The sequence below is a fragment of the Cygnus olor genome, chromosome 19 (assembly GCF_009769625.2).
Source record: "Cygnus olor isolate bCygOlo1 chromosome 19, bCygOlo1.pri.v2, whole genome shotgun sequence".
Lineage (NCBI taxonomy): Eukaryota > Metazoa > Chordata > Aves > Anseriformes > Anatidae > Cygnus > Cygnus olor.
In genome coordinates this window covers 5,363,179-5,381,066 of record NC_049187.1, presented here as the reverse complement: position 1 = coordinate 5,381,066, position 17,888 = coordinate 5,363,179, and the positions used below count along the sequence as shown (strand labels likewise).

The 17,888-nt window shown below is 47.6% G+C and overlaps 1 protein-coding gene across 1 annotated transcript in view; it reads right to left on the bottom strand.

Annotated features, from left to right (window-relative positions):
* The window catches only part of LOC121057441 (collagen alpha-1(XXVII) chain-like), a 154,265-nt gene that overhangs the window by 761 nt on the left and 135,616 nt on the right, over positions 1-17,888 (bottom strand). Inside the window, 19 exon segments of the mRNA XM_040531641.1 lie at positions 275-493; positions 1,298-1,407; positions 1,542-1,710; positions 2,109-2,174; positions 2,416-2,442; positions 2,779-2,814; positions 3,207-3,224; positions 3,740-3,775; positions 4,640-4,693; positions 5,151-5,213; positions 5,743-5,796; positions 8,153-8,260; positions 9,685-9,792; positions 10,154-10,261; positions 10,337-10,390; positions 11,930-11,983; positions 13,373-13,426; positions 14,396-14,449; positions 14,611-14,667. Of these exon segments, the coding sequence (XP_040387575.1) occupies positions 275-493; positions 1,298-1,407; positions 1,542-1,710; positions 2,109-2,174; positions 2,416-2,442; positions 2,779-2,814; positions 3,207-3,224; positions 3,740-3,775; positions 4,640-4,693; positions 5,151-5,213; positions 5,743-5,796; positions 8,153-8,260; positions 9,685-9,792; positions 10,154-10,261; positions 10,337-10,390; positions 11,930-11,983; positions 13,373-13,426; positions 14,396-14,449; positions 14,611-14,667 (1,449 nt within the window).

Here is a 17,888-nt window from a genome sequence, read left to right as displayed (position 1 = left end):
CAATTCTCCCTTCTGCCATGTAACTACACAATGTGTAAATTTGGAATTCAATTTTTAACTTTCTCTTTGAAGGCAGTCTTCCTAGCAGGAGAACCCTGTAGCACCCTGGACTGGACATTTAAAGTGTTAACAGATATCTTAGTCCCTTCTCTCCCCTTTTTTTGGGGTGGTCATGGAATAAGAACCACAGGCATAACCTGAGTCCTGTCACGTGCACTGAGTGGGTTCAGCCTGGCATTTCTCTCCACCTCTCCCCTCTTTCAGGACAACGTACCTTGCAATCATCAGCTGCCACTTCTGGCTTGAGCTGACCTTCTGCCTCAAACATCTGCCCGTTCCAGGCCTTGAAGCGCACGGCTTTGTCCGAAGGTTTCTTGGATGAGCCTTCCCGCCAGACGGAGGTGTTCAGGCAGTGGATGGTGATGTGCTGCACCACCTCCGAGCTCAGCAGGCGAAGGAAGTTCATCTGGACTCTGCCGACGTCAAAATCCAGCTGTGAAGGTGACAGAGACGTTAGTGTGTGCCCCCTGCAGCAGGGCTGGGGGAGAGAGCGGTTCGTCATTGCGAGAGGCAACAGCAAAGGCGTTCCCTGGGCTCTGTGCAAGTCTGGAGGTGGCTGTGCTGGATGTCTGAGCCCCAAACTGGTTCTGGTGTGAGTGTGGGCATGAGGGCCAGGTGCAAAGTCAGTCTGGAAAGTTGGCATGGGGACACGGCAGGTGCTTTATTTTTCATAACAAACTGGTAGGTCCTTAAGTAGGAGAAAAATAATGTGTGCTTGAATTCAATATGTGCTTCTGCAAGGAAGTGAAGCAGCAGTCTCTGGTGGGCACTGCAGATGAACCCAGGTAATGCCATTGGTATTTTGTGGTACGGTTACTTCCTCAAGAAAAATTCCATGGCATTCACTTCAGCGGCAACTTGTGTATTTAAGCTGACCACACTTTTTCAAGTGGCAGACAACAAAATGCGAGAGTGACCTGGACATAAATTAATCCAACAAAGCATTTGGGAGCAGCGTGTTTGCAGGATACTAGCCTCTGTTAAGGTTATGGGTTAATTAAACACTGCTGGAAACATGCTGCTCTGTCTTGAAGAGTCAACAACATAGGTATATTTTTAACTGCATGAGAGCAGTGCTGAATGCTACCAGCACAGCTGTGCTCGCTCTGCTGCCCGGATTAAGGCAGCTTGCTGGGTTACAGTGGTCACTGTCCTGCGTTCCGGGAGAACATGCTTGTGGGTAAACATTTCGTAACGGTTGTATGGGAAATGCTGCAGTGGGGTCGTGTGTGTGTACCTTGGAGACAGTGATGGGGCTGAGACATGTCTGCCCACCGTTGGTGAAGTTGCAGATGACCTGTATGGTGTCTGAGGAACAGCCGAGATTTGGGTCGATCCAGTAGGTACCTAAGAAATAGAGGATTTGGGGATTAACAAGAAAACTTAACTTTGCTGTGCATAAGCAAAGGCAAGTCTTGATTCCTGCCTTACTGGTCCCAGGGAAGGAGACCAGTACGGAGGGATAACTTGGGGCTTCCTACCATCGTTCATCTTCTGTTCACAGTTCATGAGGTCTCGACAGATGCGTGCAGGGTTTTCCTTGGTGCCCAGGGGTCTCTTGATGCTCTGAATGAGGTTGCTGAGGTAGTGTAGAGTCTTAAAGATCTCCCCTCCATGGTCTAGCATGAGAAGGTCTGGATGCTGGTAACTCTGGAGAGAAAAGGAGGCAAACTCAGGTGTGCCCTGGGGGCACGAGGTGCTCTAACCACAAAGATTTCTGCTTTATAGTGGGAAAACTCCGTGGGCCAAAGGCAGGCTGTGACAGCGAGCTGTGACACTGTGCACTGTCCTGCACGGGGAATCGCTGCCATGCTGGCAAAGTCACAATGGCAAAGCCGTGAGGTTTGAAGCGTCACAAGTAACGGAGCAGAACTGCGTCCTCTAACTGGTTCATTGCATGCACAAACCCCGGTAACTCCACAAGAAGCAGACAAATCAGAGCTTTGTGGACAGAAACTCCAAGCAGACAAAGAACGAGCAGGGCTGGGACTGTTACCAGCCTGCAGCTCCAGCACAGACCGGGGAGGAGATCGACAGTACCCCCGTACCTCTGTCTTGAGCGCGGTGCTGGAGTCAATCAGTGTCTGGAAAGCAGCCCCAAAGCCGTCTTGTTGCTGGTGTGGGGTGAAAAAGATGGTAACTGAGACTGGGAGAAGCTGAACATGCCCCGATGCAAGCAAACACTTCTCAGTCTAGGGGTGCAATTCAAGGCCTGCTCTGCTAACACAGCGTCTCTTGCTAGACCTGAGTGTGTGTCTTTAGGGTCCCAGCAAGCCTTTCTTGATGTCCCAACAGCACCTCAGCTCTGCATGATTTATTATCATCATTAACAAATGAACAGAAAACAGAACTTACAAATGAAGCTGGAATTCCTGGAGGTCCCTAGAAATCAAAGCAAAAAAGGGGCATCAGCCAGAATGATGGGCACGCACTGTTGCAAAGACGCTCATTTATATCCTTTTGAAATCCTCTTTACCCTGAGTCCCTCAATACAGATGAGTGAGGGAGGCAACAATGCTGTCTCTATAAAATACTTGGAGATGGTTTGGGCTAAAGTGCGATAAACACTAGTCCATTCACACACACACACGTTTTTGCACATGAGGAATGGGGCTAAGCTATAATGTCCAATGAGTGAACAGTCCCTCTGGAGAGTATCGCTGCAATACCTTCAGCTTGTTTCAATAATGTCTTCAAACTCTTTCCACGTATACGTACCGGAAGGCCAGGGTGTCCTCGTGGGCCTGGAGGACCCTAAAGACAGAGTGGCATCAGTTAGTGAAATGTCTTCAGTTTGCATTGCTGTTTCTTGTGGCTGTCACCAGAATGAGTCTGTTCCCTGCTGAAATCCTCCACATTTTTAACATTTTACAGTATCCTCTCCCTCAAACCCTTCTGGAGACAGGACATGGCCCTGTTTCCTCCATTTCCCAACTTCGGGTGCATCTGTCTGTACCTGGTCCAGTCCTGCTGTATCTCTTGTTCCTAGCCCTTGGTTCCTGAGCTGTCAGTAATGCCAAATCCCCAAGTACGCATCATGTTCCCTGCATGGACAGTTACCCACCCCACAGTGTTATACTTGCTAGAAGCACCTGTTCTGTTTAAATAAAATATATTAGTCAGAAAAAGTGATTTCAAATACTCACCCTTGGACCTGGAAGACCCTGTAGGGAAAATTAAAAAAAAAGAAACTGTCAGAAGATTATTAAATTGATGCTCATTACACCCTGTACAGTCACGGCAGAGCCCCTGCGTGCAGACCAAGCACTGGGAGCAGTGTTGTGGTCCCAAGGAAGAGGAGCAACATGTGTCCCGTACACCCAACACAGTCCCTGCATGCTGAGAACACCAAGGAGCTACAGGAAGGTGTGAATCCGTCAGAGCCCCTGCGAGAAGGGGAATGGGGGCAGCAGGAGGGAAGTGCCCTGGCACCACCACCACTCGGACATGTCCCTGTGGGAGGGACACAAGGGGGACAGCCTCCAGCCACTAGCTGCATTTTGTGCCTGGAGATGCCACGGTCATCATTCAAGTGGCAGCTTTTGCTGGGCAATTGGGTTAAGTGAGCTGGAGTTTTAAGAGCAGCGTAAGTCCATGAGCACATGTGGGTGCGTGTGCGCACCATCTCGCCCACGTGGGACCCGATGCCTGAGCAAGAGAACCCTGGGTGCCCACTTACCATTTCCCCACGGCTGCCTTTGTCTCCCTTTGGCCCCTGTGAAAGCACACGAGATGTCTGTCAGTGACTGCAAACTTCGCTTTTGGATGCATTGCCACCCAGAATCGCCTTGAAAGGACCCAAGTGCATCTCAAAATAAATCTTATTCCCCACCTCCATTCCATCCAAAACAAAAAAAAGCCATTCCTGGACGTTTCAGAGATGAAACGTGGAATGAGCAGAGCACCCTGGAAGCAACCCCGCATGCAGCACGGAGGTGCCCAGCCCCTGCCTGCCGTGAGCAGCCGCTCGCCTGCCTTTAGGCACAAGTAACTCCTGTGTCCAAAGCACGGGGCTGCCGGCATCTTCCTGGTTTTCACCTCCGCCAACAGCAGCCTCTTTGTGCTGAGCTCTGAATAACTTCACGCTCATGTTTTTATGAAGCACTGACCTGAACTTTAGTCTGTGTTCAGTGCCTTTGGCATTTTGGGGCAGGCAGAGATTTTCAACACTTCTCTGAATCCAGCTGTTCCCGGTTTAATACATTTATCGGTTTTCTGTTGATCTTTTATTTTTATTTTTTATTCTTCCCTGGGGCCCCCCAGGCCAAGTTCTCTGGAAAAGCTGGCAACTTGCTTTTGAAAAACTAAAATAACATTCTTGTTTTCTAGTCTGATCTCTCTATCCAAAACCTTGCACTTAAATAGAGTTAGTCCTCACTTTTAAGTTAGTAATCCCCCCAGCTACATATACAGCCAGAGACTAAATCTTGAGCTTCTCTCAAGCTGCTCATCTTGAAGATCACTTTGTTTCCTTCATTACAGCAGGACTTGAGATTTAGTTAAGATGGCCACAAGCATCTTGGATCTCAACCACTGTGCCCTGCTAAAAACTATAGGCAGAAGAAAGGCAGATACTCACCGGGCTTCCTGTGGGACCCAGAATGCCATGCGGCCCAATAATTCCTTCTTTTCCCTAGATAAGAAAAGATATCCATGAATCACCACGTGGGAACCGATGGTCAGTTTTACCACGGCAGACTCAATGATGACACCAAGTCCCTTTGCAGCTTTTCAGCAGCAAGACAATGGTGTTTGTGCAGCTGAACTAAAACCCTTTCAAAACACAGGTCTGAAGACACAATCCCTCACAGTGTGGTTGTCACAGCCCATGTAAAACCTCAGAAACTCCAGAAACGGAGGGATTTCAGTGTAGCTGGAGCGATCTGTGCAGCGGTCAGAAAAGCATGACGGTCTCTAAAGGCAGGAGTGCCCCACGCACACGTGGGTCAGTACACGTGCTCTTGGTGGCACCTTGGCCGCAGCTTGGCTGATGGGCACTTGGTGAACTAGCACCCTGTGGCCTCACAGAAATAGAGGCCAGAGGATGGAAGAAAATCCTCCCAAACCAAACAAACTGCAAAACCACTCACCATGAGGCCAGGCGGCCCACGTGGTCCCTGAATGCCTTTGAAACCAAGGTCTCCTGGGGGCCCCTGCAAGCAAACACGAGATGCCAGGTCCCATTAACAAACGTTCCCCACGTGTGTGTCCCTGCTTACAGCTCTGCTGCAAGGGCAGCGGTGCTGCCCCTAGTCTATGGGAATGGGACGGTCCAGTTTTAAAACATTCCCACTCCTCTTTTGCAAGCCTTTCACTTTCTACAGAAATAAACTGGTTCCCCTTCACCAGTAAAATTATACACCAATAAAATGAGTCTAAATTGATGATTGATGCTGGAGAAATGAATGACTGCAAGATGTTCAGGTGGGGGTCTACAGGACGCATTTTCTATCTACAACGTACCCATTTTAACAGGAATAAATTTCATCAAAGCATATGTAAATGCACGGTCAATGATTCTTTCAGACATTATGATGCATACATGAAAGAAAGTTGGAATCACAATTTAATATCAATAGTTTCTGCAGAACTACTACTAAATAATTTTTCAGCACTTATTGCACTGTCTGGCCACAATAAAGAGAGACTAGAAAGCCAAGTGGTCACAAGATAGCCTCTTACCTTTGGCCCAAAGATGCCTGCAATCCCTGGAAATCCTGCCTCACCAAAGTCTCCCTGGAAACAGCAGCCAAGACAAACACAAGAACAAAGAGCAACAGTAAGTTCACATTGAACTGGTCACTTGAAGATACGCCAAGAGCGCAGCAGCTTCAGAGAACGAGAAATCCATTAGTATTCTTCAGTCAAAGCAGGACTGATGAGAAAGAAGTATGAGAGCAATCTGAAGGAGGCATTACACAAACATCAGGCTAGAAGCAACTCCAGAACATCTCACAGACTAAGCCTTTTTGCCCCCAAGACAAGAGGCATACCTACAATATTTCTAGCAGATGCTTGGCTAGCTTGGAGAGCTTGGCCCACAGTCAGCAGGAGCAGGATGAAGTGCATCTACTCTGAGATTGATCCTGGAAGTCCATGCTCCAAGCCCTTTAAAATAAGCACTTCTTTTATTTCTGATACCAACTGGACTGACCTACTGAAGGGTAGTTTCAAACTATGCTCAGTTATGCTGTCAAAAAAGTGTGTGTTCCTAGAACACAACCTCCCACTCAAAACCAGGAAAGCCATACATATCGCCCAGTTCTTTTCCTATTAATCCCTGCAGGGATTTTTGCTCACTTTCTTAAGAAAAATAATAATAAAATATTTGGAAGACCATCAAGCTTGGATTAGCACATCATAGCATGCATTCTGAGAATAAAAAAAACCTTACCGGTTAGCACGTTCATATAGAAACACCCTCATTTCACCATAATGTTTAAGATATATGCCCTTATACATTTCTGGGCTTCTCAGATGTTAAAATGCAAAGTGATTCAATGTTTAAAAAAATGGGACAGAAACATGCACCAGATGATTCATCTACAGTCTCAGGAACACAAGAGATGGAAAAGGCTTGTTTGGCCTCTCAGCTGGACGGTGTGACCCATGCTGGATTGTACTTTACAGGATGTTTTACAATGTCTTGTTCAGCCGGGTTGTAAATGACTCAAGCGATGGGGTTTCCACCACCTCTATTACAAGGCTATTCCAGCGTCAGTCTAGAGACCTTACTGTTAGGAAGTTTTCCTGCCACGACAGTGAGAAACTGCTTGGCAAGAAAGGTCTCGGTTGGACTCGGTGGAGCGTAAGAAACTTTCCAAGCATACAAAGTGATTTCACTGCCCGTTTACGGATCCTGGAAAGGAAACTCGCTACTAACAGAAGACTAAGGCCTTTCCTGTTTTATGAGAACCAACCAAGCCCTCTTTCTAGGGGAATTTAGGGCAAAAGTAAATGAGAAGTCAGAAGGGTTTTAGAGAAATCTAAATGCCATGGAGCCTTCTCAGCTAAGGGGACCTGATCAGTGTTTATGCAGCAAGGTATGCGCCAATTCTGGGCAAAGCAACCTGCCGCATGCAGGCACAAGAGGCAAAACAATACTGTTGTTGTTGGCTACCACCTTCCAGCCTGAATTCTGCCATCACAGGGTTGGATATAAAACATGCAAATACAGCAGCTACCTTTAATTGAGGTATTGAGGATAATCATCTTGTCCCTTGCTTTGTGTAAGTCCTAATCTCTCTGGTTTTATATCCATCGTGCGCTGGAGATGCTTAGGCTGCCTAGGCAGGGAGAGGTTGCACAACGTCTGCGCATGTCAGGTGGCTGGAAATGCCACTGGTGCCAAGATGCTGAGGGTTTATTAAAGAGACTTGAAAAGGCCCCTGCTTAGGGGTTTCTATAAGATTTCTAATAAGTGAATCTAAAGCGTTTAAGTAGGTATAGTCTTGTCTACTCTGTAAGGGTGACTCCTGGCCTAAAAATCTCCCAATCTAAATAGTTCAATATAGCCGCGGGCTGATAAAGTTTGACACCTCAGTGCTGAGCTGGGCAATCCCACCGGTACAATAAAAAAGCACAAAGGATTAGGAGCCTGCCCTGCAGACGGCTGTGGGAAATTAACTTCTGCTTATACTGATGGCTCTTGGTGCTTCTCCCACAGCGTGCTCTGAATCCGCAGCTCCGCTGCCTTCCAGCCTGCATGGGTGATGCCTGCTCCTGCATCTCCTGCACGTCCCTGGTGGAGCTGCAGCTCCCTTCACCTTTGGGATGGTTGAATTGCAGGAGCGGCTGAGGGAACTGGGGTTGTTTGGTCTGGAGAGGAGGAGGCTCAGGGGAGATGGGCACAGCCACGTTGTCTTGGGGAACGCAGGCATGGATTAGATGTCTCTGCTCACAAGTGAGCAGTGAGGAGCAGAGAAGTGTGTGCGCTGGAGGGAGCTGTGCTGACGCTCTGGCACTGACGTGCAAGGTTTATGGGTTTCCTTCTCCACGACTCTCCCGGGGTGCACTCTGCTGTCCTGGCCTGAGGGTCTGCACCTCCTCCTACAGTGTGGGGTCAGCGCTGCTCAGCTCAGCGGTCACTCACCGGCTGGCCTTTGGGGCCTGGATTGCCAGGGCTCCCTGGAAGGCCCATTCCTCCTGGTGATCCTCGCTTCCCTGTTTGGCCAGTCTGTCCAGGCAATCCTCTTTCACCCTAAAAATAACAGAATTCAAACAATTCCAAAGGACAGGAGCTAAATATAACAACATTCAGCCGAAATAGCCATAGATGGAAAGCTGGAAAAATGTTGCTCATCAGGATAAGGAATGTGGTTTCATCACGAGATGCCTCAGGTCTGCTAGGGCTGCAGGATGTGAGGCCAGCGATGGGCATGGCTGGGGCCCCTCCTGAGCCCCATGCAGGGCAGGAGCTGTAGCAGAGGGGTGCTGCCTGCCTGGGGGCTGAGCACAGCAGGGGGATGAAGCATCTTCCATTTGCACTTGCGTATGTTGCCTGTCCTGCCCAGCAGTTTCTCATAATCTCATCCCCCTAGCAGCCTAGCAATTGATGATTAAGCCATCGGAAATGCTGAAGTCATGCCAAGGCTTCAGCTGGAGGACTTCAGCACCAACACTGCAGCTCAAGGACAGGAGTGGGGTGTCTGAGACCCAGCACCGCTCTTTGCTCCCCAGCTCTTCCCCTTGCCAGGCACCAGCAGCAGCACAAACCCCAGCTACTGGGACGGAGCATCCATGATGGTGAGTGCCCAGGGTGGTCGAGCAGGTGGCCAAGGGGCAACCAATTTCCCTGCAGCCAGGGTGTGAGTGTGGCACAACTACACAAGGGTCTGTCAGCCACTTCTGGTAAGAGCCTGTTATGCTGCCCAAGGCAGCTGGAGGGCAGCAAGTGACAGTTGAAGAGTGATGCGTTAGAGGAGGCATAATTTAAATCAGCCCTGATAGCCCCAAGCCCAGCTGGAATCTTCCTACTTAGAGTCTTTCTACACATGGCTCAGTTGCTGTTGGTCCAGTTTAGGTCCTGTGGCCTGTCTGGACCAGGGCAAGGACCAGTAAGAAACCCAGCTATCACTAAGCAGCTTTTCCCTGTTTCCACCCAAAGCGATGCCCAAGCCCATGCTGGTTCCAGCAACTCCAATCAGGTAAATATATGCTAAAAGCAAGTGGCACAATTTCCCTTCACCAGCTCAGGCCTCACAGGGCCACAGGGGGAGGACATCCATGTTTCAATGGAGTTGTCCGTCTTGGACATCTCACAGGCAGGCTGTAGCAGTTGCCTTGCAGCTTCTCCAAGGTCACATTTTTTAGCTGGGTTTCTAATGAATGGTAGCTAAAGTGTTCGCAGTGTGGGTACATGTATTTGTAAATGCCTGTGCTCACAGAACTTTGACAAAGGAGGAAAAGTTGCTGGGACATTCAGCTGCCGTGAACTTGATGAAAATGGATGGACAGACGGATGGATGGATGGGAAGACTGGATGGAGACTGACTGGGCCTCCAGCTAAGTGAAAGGTGGCAGCAGGAGTTCAGACTTTATTAGATCCTGGAGAATCCAAGCTCTAGAGACATGAGACTCACAGACTGCATAGCTCATAGAAGCATTTTAGAGTCACAAACTCACCTTGAATCCTGGTGGTCCCTGTGCCCCGGGCAGTCCTGGTATGCCAGGGTTCCCTCTTTTGCCTGACATCCCTGTTAAACCTTCTTCCCCATCATCTCCCTGCTCTCCCTAGAAATGAAACCAAGGACAGGTTATGAAACAAGGCTCTCTGTCTCCACTTCTACACATCTTCTGGGGGCACAGGGTTATGATTCTGCCTTCAGCCAGCAAGCACACATCTGGGCATGGGTGGACTTGCAAATCTGTGCATGCAAGAAGCTATTGGTCAGGCTAGAAGCACAGGGTTGTTTACAGACTTGGCCACGCCTGTATGTGAGATAGGAAGAGCAACATAGGATCCCACTCTGGGTACATGTAAATGGGGATATCTGTGGCTGGACTACATCCATTTCTCCTGTGTTAGCTTTTATTTTTCCAGCTCCTAAGTTGCACTTGCTATCAATACTATGAGGTTACAATGCAAACTCACCAGCATCCCAGGCACGCCATCCTTCCCAGGCACTCCGTCCACTCCAGGGGCACCCTCTTGACCCTGCCTTCCCACCACTCCTCGAGGACCTGGTAGCCCAAGGGTGCCCTAAAATCACAAAGGTATTAGCGATGGAACTCCTGAACAGCATCTGCTGAGGCAGAAAACCATTTTTTTACCTACCGGTGAGCCTCTGCTCCCTGCACTGCCCCTTGCTCCTTGCTTTCCTTTTTGACCCTGCAAAGGAAAATAAGAAAGACATCTAAAATTGCAGCAGTTCCAGCACAACTCCACTTGGGAGCCTGACTTCAGGGTGTGCTTATGGATAATGGCTGGAAAGAGTTTTATAAAAAGGAGATTTATAAAGTCAGTTGCTCCAACACTGGGGAATGAACTGCTATTTGGTTTTATTACAAGTGATTCTTCTTATGTCTTGAGAGTTCTAGGGCAGGAATGAATAGCTAGAAGGCAAGGACCTACATTTTTCCTAATACAGAGCAGATGAGGACAAATAAAGCAGGATGAACTCAAGGGAGGACTCAATGCACTGGCAAACATTAGAACAAGATGCTTAAAACCTGCGTCCTCTGTCTGTTCATTGACAGCACAGTACAGAACCAAGGCAAGTCTTCTGCAGGGTGTTCAGTAAGGGCATTTCTCCCCTAGGTAGCTCCCTGTATTTTGGCAAGTTAATGGAAAAGAAAATGGTATCTTGTGTCTAAAATTTGCAATGCTGCTTTGTGAATAAAGACGTAAAAGAAATACTCCAGAGGTTTATTAGCTGTAAAAAGGATTAATTTCGGCAGAATGAATGGAAAACTCAGCCTCACCATCTTCACTAGGGCTCTTTTAGTGAGGTCATGCACTAAAGCACTTTTAAATTGAGGCACTGCATTTTCTGTGCATTGTTTCTCCATTTGCAGAGGACCAGGCAGGCCAGCTACATGAAAGAAATATTCCTGGGGGTGCTTTCTCTGCTACTCATTAGACCTAAAGGTAGTTCCAGATCATCCACTGAGGGGTAGAATTTATTCGTCTTATCACCTGGTACCTTCCTTGCCAAGAACACCTACTGTAGGCTAGGCTATCTTCTGGCATTACCACAATGGGGTAAAAATAAAAATCCTAATGCCTGCCAAAAGGGAGCAGGAATTTGCTGAGTATTGAGGTCACATTCTTATGTTTTAGCAAATAAAATCCCCGCTCTGTGAGAATAATTAGCAGGCTGTCATTACAGCCAGATGTGGAAGTTGGAGTAGGTACCACACTGAACCTTGAAGGAGCTGTGTGCTGTGTTTCCTTGCTCGGTAAAGGCAAGGAGTTAGAGGGACTCTTCCAAGAAAGATAAGAACTGCATGGATAAATTGACTCCCTAGCTGGAAGGTTTCAAGTCAGAAAAGTTGATGGTTCAGGTGAAGGAGAGAGGCACTCGCCTGGCTCAGATCCCCTCAGGGACAGACAAGCTGGCTGGAGCTGGAGGCAGCACATGGACAGGTATGGGAAAGAGGCACAACCCATGGCAATGATTAAAGACCTGCCCAAGATTCACCTGTCGTGCTGGAGCTGCTACTGTCTTAAGCTTCTCCGTTTTCAAAAAGTCAACTAACTGTTGGGTTTGGACATTAAAATGTGTGTTTACAGCCCTCCCACTAGGTTTTCCACAGTCTTTCAAGGTGCAGACCATAGACAAATCAAACATGTCGGGAAAACACATGACAGTAATTAGACATTTTCTTCAAACTTGGGACACTATGAATCCACCCTGCTGAAACCTACCACATCACCTTTGGATCCCTTTGCTCCTGGCTGGCCTGGTGGTCCAGGATCCCCCTACAAAACATAAGCAAGAAAAATCTGCTTGAAATTCTCTTCTGGCAATATCTTGCATGAAGTACAAAGAACAGCATTTTTTTTGTGCCCTAACAATGCTGACCGTATGGAAACAATTCACGGGAACAGCCTGTGCTCAGACAAGCCTCCTGGGGAAAAAAGAAGCAAGGAACTGTCTCCAGAGAGCATTTAACAGGGTATCGATTGGAGAAGAAGCGACGTTCCCCCCTCACTTGGGTGGTGCTCGTGTTCGGGGGAATCATTCACTAAATTCCAGATTGCGCCTGGAAAACTGTGCCCAGAAGTGAGCAGGAGGGAGCCTGGTTTGAGAAAGGCACCACACAAGCTACATGCAGAACAAGTGGTTCACACAGCAAACGCATCTCGAGTGTTGGTACCACCTCCCTTTTGCGTGCTGCAGCCCTTTCCTTGGTTTTGCCTGGATGTCACATCTTAGACAGCTACCTATGAAAACGCGAAACTCTTCCTGTTCAATTCCCCACCACACATCTCCATTCTTTCTTCTGGACATCCAGATTTTTGTGTATTTGTGTTGGGCAGTTTCTGGAGGACCCACCTGCAGAGCTCTCTTCAGCTTGTTTCTGAGCCACATTTCTCATGCCCTTCCCCAAAGACAAGCCAAAGCTCCCGTTTCCATTTGAAACACTGACATCTGCAGGGAAACCACCCCTCAGAATAAATTTACTCCACTGAGGAATGCAGCAGCTCTACCCGTTTCCAGACAGAGCACATGACAGAGCACTAAGATTTTAGCCCAAACTGGAATTTGCTGTTCTTCCCAGCAGCCCTACAAAGATTGGGAACCAATTCGACTTTATTTCCCAGTACAAACTCCATTTAATGTGCTACTGAGCTCATGGCTGCAATAGTATGCAGATATAGTATGTATGCTCACATACACAAATTAGATGCTGCCTTATATAGATACAGGAATAAAGAATCCTTTCCTTAAATTTGGATTTAATTTAGCCTTTCATAATGCACTGGCCTGGAAGGAAATACTAGCCAGACAGAATGAGATGGTCCTGCCCCACACTGGACCAGCTCTTCCCAGAAGCATCATTTCCAAGTGGACCCTTCCAGTGTCACTGCCATCTTGCGCTGCCCATCTCCTAAGCTTTCTAGTCCTTCTTGGGTTCTTCACAAAAGGCAGTCCTAGGGGCAGGCTTTTGCAAGTGCCCCCTGTTCTGTCACCTATTTATTGGTCCCAACATGTGACTCCAAATGCCCATTTCACAGGCCTGGCTCATGGAAACGCACACCTTACAGCTCACCATACATCCCTACTGCAGCCCTTCCTACCTTCCTCCGTCTCTTTTTCATATGCATGTGACATTGGGTAGCTTACAGTAAAGCAGCATCTCTTACAGGTAAGCCTTGTTGTCCAGGTTTTCCTCTTTCTCCATCAAGCCCTTCTTGACCCTTAAATAAAAAACAAGAGAAGGAACATTTGTTTGTTCTTGGGAATTTCTGTGGCAATGGGGAACAAATACAGACGTAACATGCAGCATAGGGCAGGATACAATGAACATATCTGCATTCTGCTAATGCACCAGTGTTGAAGCTGTAGTCTACATGCCACCACGGATATGCATTGGAAAGAAGTAGCTAGGAGGAACTGCCAGTCACTAAGCAGGAGGGAAGGCTTTCTAATGTGCCCCTAAATACACATAGCAGTCATTTAAGTTAACAGTTAGAGATTGCTGTCCTACAAAATACAGCAGCAACACTGCTACTCTGGTGAATTTAAACTCTTCTGTACATTCCTGCAATGGGTTGCTCTGATCAGCTGCTTTTGGAGGTGAGACAGTCAGCAGAGCCTTTCAGACCAATAGCAATTAGCTGGAGATGCCCCACAAAGTGGGAATCATTCGTAACTCTGGTCTTGCTTTTGAGAGTAATCCCGTTAAGATTTTGGAAGCTTCCACACACTCAAGTTAACAGAGGTCTTCCCATGAAACAGTTACAGCCATTGGCACATCAGCCTTCAATTTTGTCTGACTTTGACAATGACCTACCTCGTACACATCTTCCCCAGGGCATTTCGTTGATAACCACAAATAATCCTAATGAGAAATTCCTGCTCCTTCTTCCAATCTAGTGTGCTCCAGGATGTGCACGGCATTGTTAAATGCTGAGCTGCAGGAGCTACGTTTGACTTCAGCAAAATTTTTATCACTTTAGGAAAAGACATCTGAATTTCTCTTCCTTGTTTGAAACACAGCCATGTGCAGCAGTTGACAAGGGACAACAGCGGGTTATGAATTGTGACTACTGGGCAAAGGGTAGACCTTCGGGGGGCTGATACAGATTGGGGGAACTTCCCCAGGACTATAATTTCTGAATCACTTACTGGGAATAAGACAATCATTTACTGGGAATAAGACTCACAGGATAACCAGGGTCTCCAGGTTCCCCTCGATCTCCTCTGTCACCAACGGGGCCCTACAACAACACAACAAAAGGTTTAAGTTAGATGTTGACAATCCCGTTATCCACAGAATCTCGATGGCTTTATGCATGTTCTACAAGTAAGGAAGCAACCCAACTAGTCCCCTGGCAAAAAGCAGGCCAGGACTGATTAGAGATGGGATTTAACATCTTACTCTGTCTCCGGGTGGTCCCTGCGGGCCTTCCACCTTCCCGTCATCACCTTGTTCTCCCTGTGAATAAAAATACTCATATTAATATAGATTACAGCAGATATAGCAGATGTTTCTGTACAGACCTGATCCAGTCTTCTCATGGGCATGTAAGTCAAAGTCTGTGTTGATTTTACTAATTATTCATCCAAAGAATGTCTAAATTTGTATTGTTTTGTTTGTTTGTTTCACATCCTGTGGTACCCTGACTGTTCACATCACTTTCCTGTTTTCTTTGGTGGTTGTTTCTGCCTGGTCTTACCATCCTCGCTAAGGAACCAGGTGCAAAGAGTTATATTCAACAATTCCTAAAACTAAGCAAGAAGCATGTAATTAGGACAATATGGGAAACAGTATTCTGCCTCTGAATTTTATTGCCAACAGTCAAACCAAACTCTTTAATCAAGCACTTCCCCACCCTCACTGAGAGCAGCCTGGGCTGTCAAGGGAGCAGGGGTGGTCTGGACGGGCTCCCTGGTTGTGTGCCACCACCGTGGGCTTCTCTGACACTGAACCAGGTGAGAGGGTCAGTCCCTTATGCTCGCTGTGTGAGCAGCTCCGCTCACCGATGGGATGCTCCCCAGCAGGAGCTCAGAGCTCACGGTTTGGCTGGCAGATAACATCACCCGGATTATTTATAACTGAGGTCTCTCTAAAACATCCACAGAGAGATCCCTCAAGACTCTCAAAACAGAAACTGTTTTTTTTTTTTTTTTCTTTCTTTTTTTAAATTCAGTTGTGTAAGTCAGTTGGGGTCACGGTGTCCTATTTTCTCTGGAGTCTTGCTCAGACATGGCTGTTTCTTTACTCCCCATAGAAGATGGCTAAATTTAAGCTCCTTTGGTTTTTGGCTACTTCATATCAGCCAGTCTCTGGCACTCAGGCTCGTTAGTGTGGATGCATCTCACAGCTCCTTTGATGTTGCAGCTACTGGAGCGAGGAGGTCTGGGGGATTCTGGCACTGTGTTTGGACTGTTTGGTATGCGTCAACATCCAAAATGAACATCCAAATGCCTTGAACAACCAAATCCACATGGCTATGCAGCCACGCGTCTTCCACAGACTTCTGCAATCCCCAGTGGTTGCATCAGCCTTTGCTGGTGTGCTTATGGCCGTCTTTGACTTTTTCTCTGTGACTCTCATCTTCTGCTTGAGTTGGAGCTGCTGGTAGTAAGGGTGCCTGTGCAATTTCTCAGTGGGAATTTCTCTGGGAGAAGGTTTTTGGGGTGCGTTGCTAATATAAGATGTCTGCTACAGACATAACTGGAGCAGCAAATAAGCAGCAGTGAAAAAGCTCTTAAACAATGGAGCCGATGGCTTGGCTTCCAGAGGGACTGGGCACACGGCTTGGAATCGGGGCTGTGCCGCTTCTCATGGTGCTGAGCACCAGGACTGACACTTGCAGCTTGGTAGAACGAGACCAGAGATTTGGAAAATCTCCTGCAGTTAACCTCAACAGGTAGCAAAGAGCTCGGTGCGTCTTTCTTCATTATGTGCTTCATGACAGAGGCATTTTCTTTCTCTGCTGCTCATTTCTCTCTCATTTGTTGGATGGGTGCTGCCAGGAATTCAGATATAATCTCAGGTTATGGTTATACATAGCCATAAGAGATCAGGTGTTGGGTGATAAAGTGTTTACTTGTCTGTTTTTTGGGGGGAGGTATCTTGGTAAAAAAAATATTTAAAAAAAAAAAAAAATATATATATATGGGGAGAACTGCCAGTATGGCTTGAGAATGCAGTACTGAGCAATAGGAATGGAGAGATTTGGGTGGCAGAACAGAGGGAAAGAAAAGCAAAGCCTAACAGGCTCGGCCAACAAAGTTTCCAGTGCTAATGAACTCACCGACTGAAGTCGGCAGCAGAATACCTGGCAGCTCATTTAATTTCTAGCCACTATCAAAGGAGTGTAGGATAGAAGAGAAACAAAGCCACCATTTCTCATGTCTCAGAAAAAAATAAATAAATCCCAGTATGCGTGCTACTGCGCAGAAGTCTTGGCACCAACTGCTTCTGCTCAAACAGGATGTGAACACCTTGCCATTTGGGAGCTGAGATGGGTGTGATGAACACAGAGAAAGCTTACAGCTCTGGGGAGCTCTGAAGAGCATCAGGACTCACAGACTTTCTCTCTGAAGTTTTGTGTCCCCTGGAGTCTTATCGCCACTTTGTCCTTTGTCTTCTGAGAAAATCCTGCAGGACTGGTCAGCTCTAGGACTGCGAGACTGAGCTCCTCCAGGACTTCCTGATGCCTCAGCTGCTCGAGAGGGAGATGAAAGGTCTGTGCTAATTCTTTGGAAAGTTGCAGTGAAAAGAAGTTAGAGTAAAGGGCAGCAAAGTAAACATGTTGGGATACAAATGGAAAATGCATGGAGAAGAAGGGAAGGCTTGTTGTTGTTGGCTCCTGTCCCAAAGTGAGATACACCAGTTTGTAATTTTTAAAAGGATCCCATCTGGACTGCTTTAAGCAGCTGCCAAGTGCAGGCGTCTGCTCTGAGCAAGGCCTCTTTGAGGAGCTGTAAACGTATTAAACGCAGCAGAGTAGCTGGCTGGGATGGCACAGCGGAGCTGGATTCACAGTAATGCCTCTCACCACTCCACCTTCTGCTCTGCAGGAGGGAAGGCCTTCCCCACCATTATGTACCCTCTTTCTTCAGCAAACCTACATCTACCACATAGCTTAAAGCTCACAGAACAGCCACGGTCCCACTTTCGTTTCTGTTTCCGTTCCCAGCTTCAGGCTTTCATTTTAGCATGCGCACGCGTGCGCGAGGTTACAGATGTCTGGAGGGGAGGAATCTGTCCTCAGACTGAGATCCAGGCAACTCTTAGGAGATAAGAAGGAAGGATGGATAAGAAGACTTAGATGCAGGTTTTGTGGAGCACCTGGATGCTGCAGGAAACGATGCTGGAGATCGAGCACACGATGCTGGGCTCTCCCTGCAATGTGCCAGCAGACCTGCTGTCTGTCACGGACGGTGCGAGCAGGACCTGGCTCTCAGCAGTCATTAACGGACCTGACTGTTCTCAGCAGATGCATGAGATGCTTTGGGGATTTTGCCAGGCTTCAGCTTGGACACTTGCAATTAGAGTTCATTTTATGTTCCGTGGTTAAGCTATTGCATAGCGCCGTTGTGCTCTGACAACACAAGATCCGTGCTATCTCTGAGGAGCTGCAGGCTGCAAAGTTTCCTTGCAGCTGGGTGAGCAGAGAGGCGCAGGCAGCTCTGTCACAGCAGCGC